Source organism: Salvelinus fontinalis, chromosome 12 (assembly GCF_029448725.1).
Source record: "Salvelinus fontinalis isolate EN_2023a chromosome 12, ASM2944872v1, whole genome shotgun sequence".
Classification (NCBI taxonomy): Eukaryota; Metazoa; Chordata; class Actinopteri; order Salmoniformes; family Salmonidae; genus Salvelinus; species Salvelinus fontinalis.
Genome location: NC_074676.1, coordinates 51,261,738 through 51,263,303, shown reverse-complemented (window position 1 = coordinate 51,263,303; position 1,566 = coordinate 51,261,738). Strand labels below are relative to the sequence as shown.

The following is a 1,566-nucleotide window of genomic DNA, read 5'->3' as shown; positions in this document are numbered from 1 at the left end:
CTCCTACAAACCAAACCAAGTGCTGGAGAAGACAGGTAACAACAAGTCATAAGGCAGTCGAGGGTTCTTTTCTAACTAAGTTTGATAAAAGCAGGAGAGTTTGTGTGAGTGTGTGTACGTGTGTGTACGTGTGAGTGTGTGTACGTGTGTGTGTGTGTGTGTGAGCATGAGCGTATTGAAGCACAGGAAGTAAAGGTCAGCAATTCCTCTCCTGGTAATTGAAAGTTACCCATAAAAGTGATAGGCATCTCTGGGCTCATAGCCTACAGTATCCCAGCCCCACTCCTGGCTCTCAGCAAGGTGACTAACCCCTGACCCCTAACCCCTTACCCTGTCTCCCCCGTCAGCAAAGTGACATGTTCATGAAAACCATCCAATTGCTATCCAAAATCTGAACAGCCTTTTTCAGCACAGACACGCACGCACGGAAAACCAGACCCTCAATTTCCGCAACTAACTTTATTTTGAAGAAACCAGTCGAGGAGTGACAACAAGCTGATCTATATAAAACGCTGCCAGGCCTCTGGCCCCACCTTTCTGTTTTCACCCTCTGACGACCGGCGTACGGATCTGCCAGGGCGCCACTAAATCCTGGTTGGCACCACACTCTGCAGACCTCAGCATCTTCTCCTCTCCTGTCTGTTTCCACCTCATCCCTCCTCCTCGGGTCAGAGCAGAAGCATATGGGCATCAGTGGTATGAGCAGAGTGTCTGAGGCAGCATAATCCCCTTGTTAAACAACGGAAGGGTCCCTGCGTCGGGCCCACTGCCATTCCCCATAGCTGTGGCACTAGGCCCTAAGGGGAACCAGACAGGGAGACACAGTAATCCTGCAGCCCAGCGAGGAGGCCCCTATCCCGGGGGAGGGTGGGGTGCAGACCTGCCCTTGAGTCTTGGAAGTATACCAGAGTGGTTGTTATGAATCGATATGACACAGCTCATGTTGCTTCTTCCATCTTATAATACGATCTAATTCCCAGTGGACCTAGTAATAAGTAGAACATGAATGTGTCTATATTCATTATAGGTTTAGTTTGTTATTGAAATGCTACTGCATCGTGCTCTATGTGGGACTGTGCCGTAGCTCCTAGGTCATAGGGATCACAAGCTGAATTTGAATAGAGCGCAGATGGATTGTGAGAGCTGTGTGAGAGCAGCCCTCACTCTCTGGTCATTGTGCTCCTTCCACCTGTCTTCCATATTCACTGTGACACAATGAAAATATTGTCCGGGAGAAAGGGAGAGAGAGAGAGGGAGAGAGAGAGAGGGAGAGAGAGAGAGAGAGAGAGAGGGACAGAGAGAGAGAGAGAGAGAGAGAGAGAGGGAGAGAGAGAGAGAGAGAGAGATGGAGGGAAAGAGAGAGAAAGGGAGAGATAGAGAGGGGGAGAGAGAGGGGGGGGAGAGGTGGAGAGAGAGAAAGGGAGAAAGAGAGAGAAATAGAGAGAGAGAGGGAGGGAGAAAATGGGCAAGGAGAATCTGAATGGAGACCCCCTAACCCCTCCCTCTTTTTCTCCATTCTCCCTCCATCTCACCTCCTTCTGTATGAATATTAACAGGGTTAATTCA

The 1,566-nt window shown here is 49.6% G+C and overlaps 1 protein-coding gene across 1 annotated transcript in view; it reads left to right on the top strand.

Annotated features, from left to right (window-relative positions):
* LOC129867590 (ephrin-B2a-like) overlaps positions 1-1,566 on the top strand; it is a gene marked incomplete at its 5' end in the record, with an annotated part of 6,714 nt that continues 5,148 nt past the window's right edge. Inside the window, 1 exon segment of the mRNA XM_055941094.1 lies at positions 1-35. Coding sequence (XP_055797069.1) covers positions 1-35 — 35 coding nt within the window.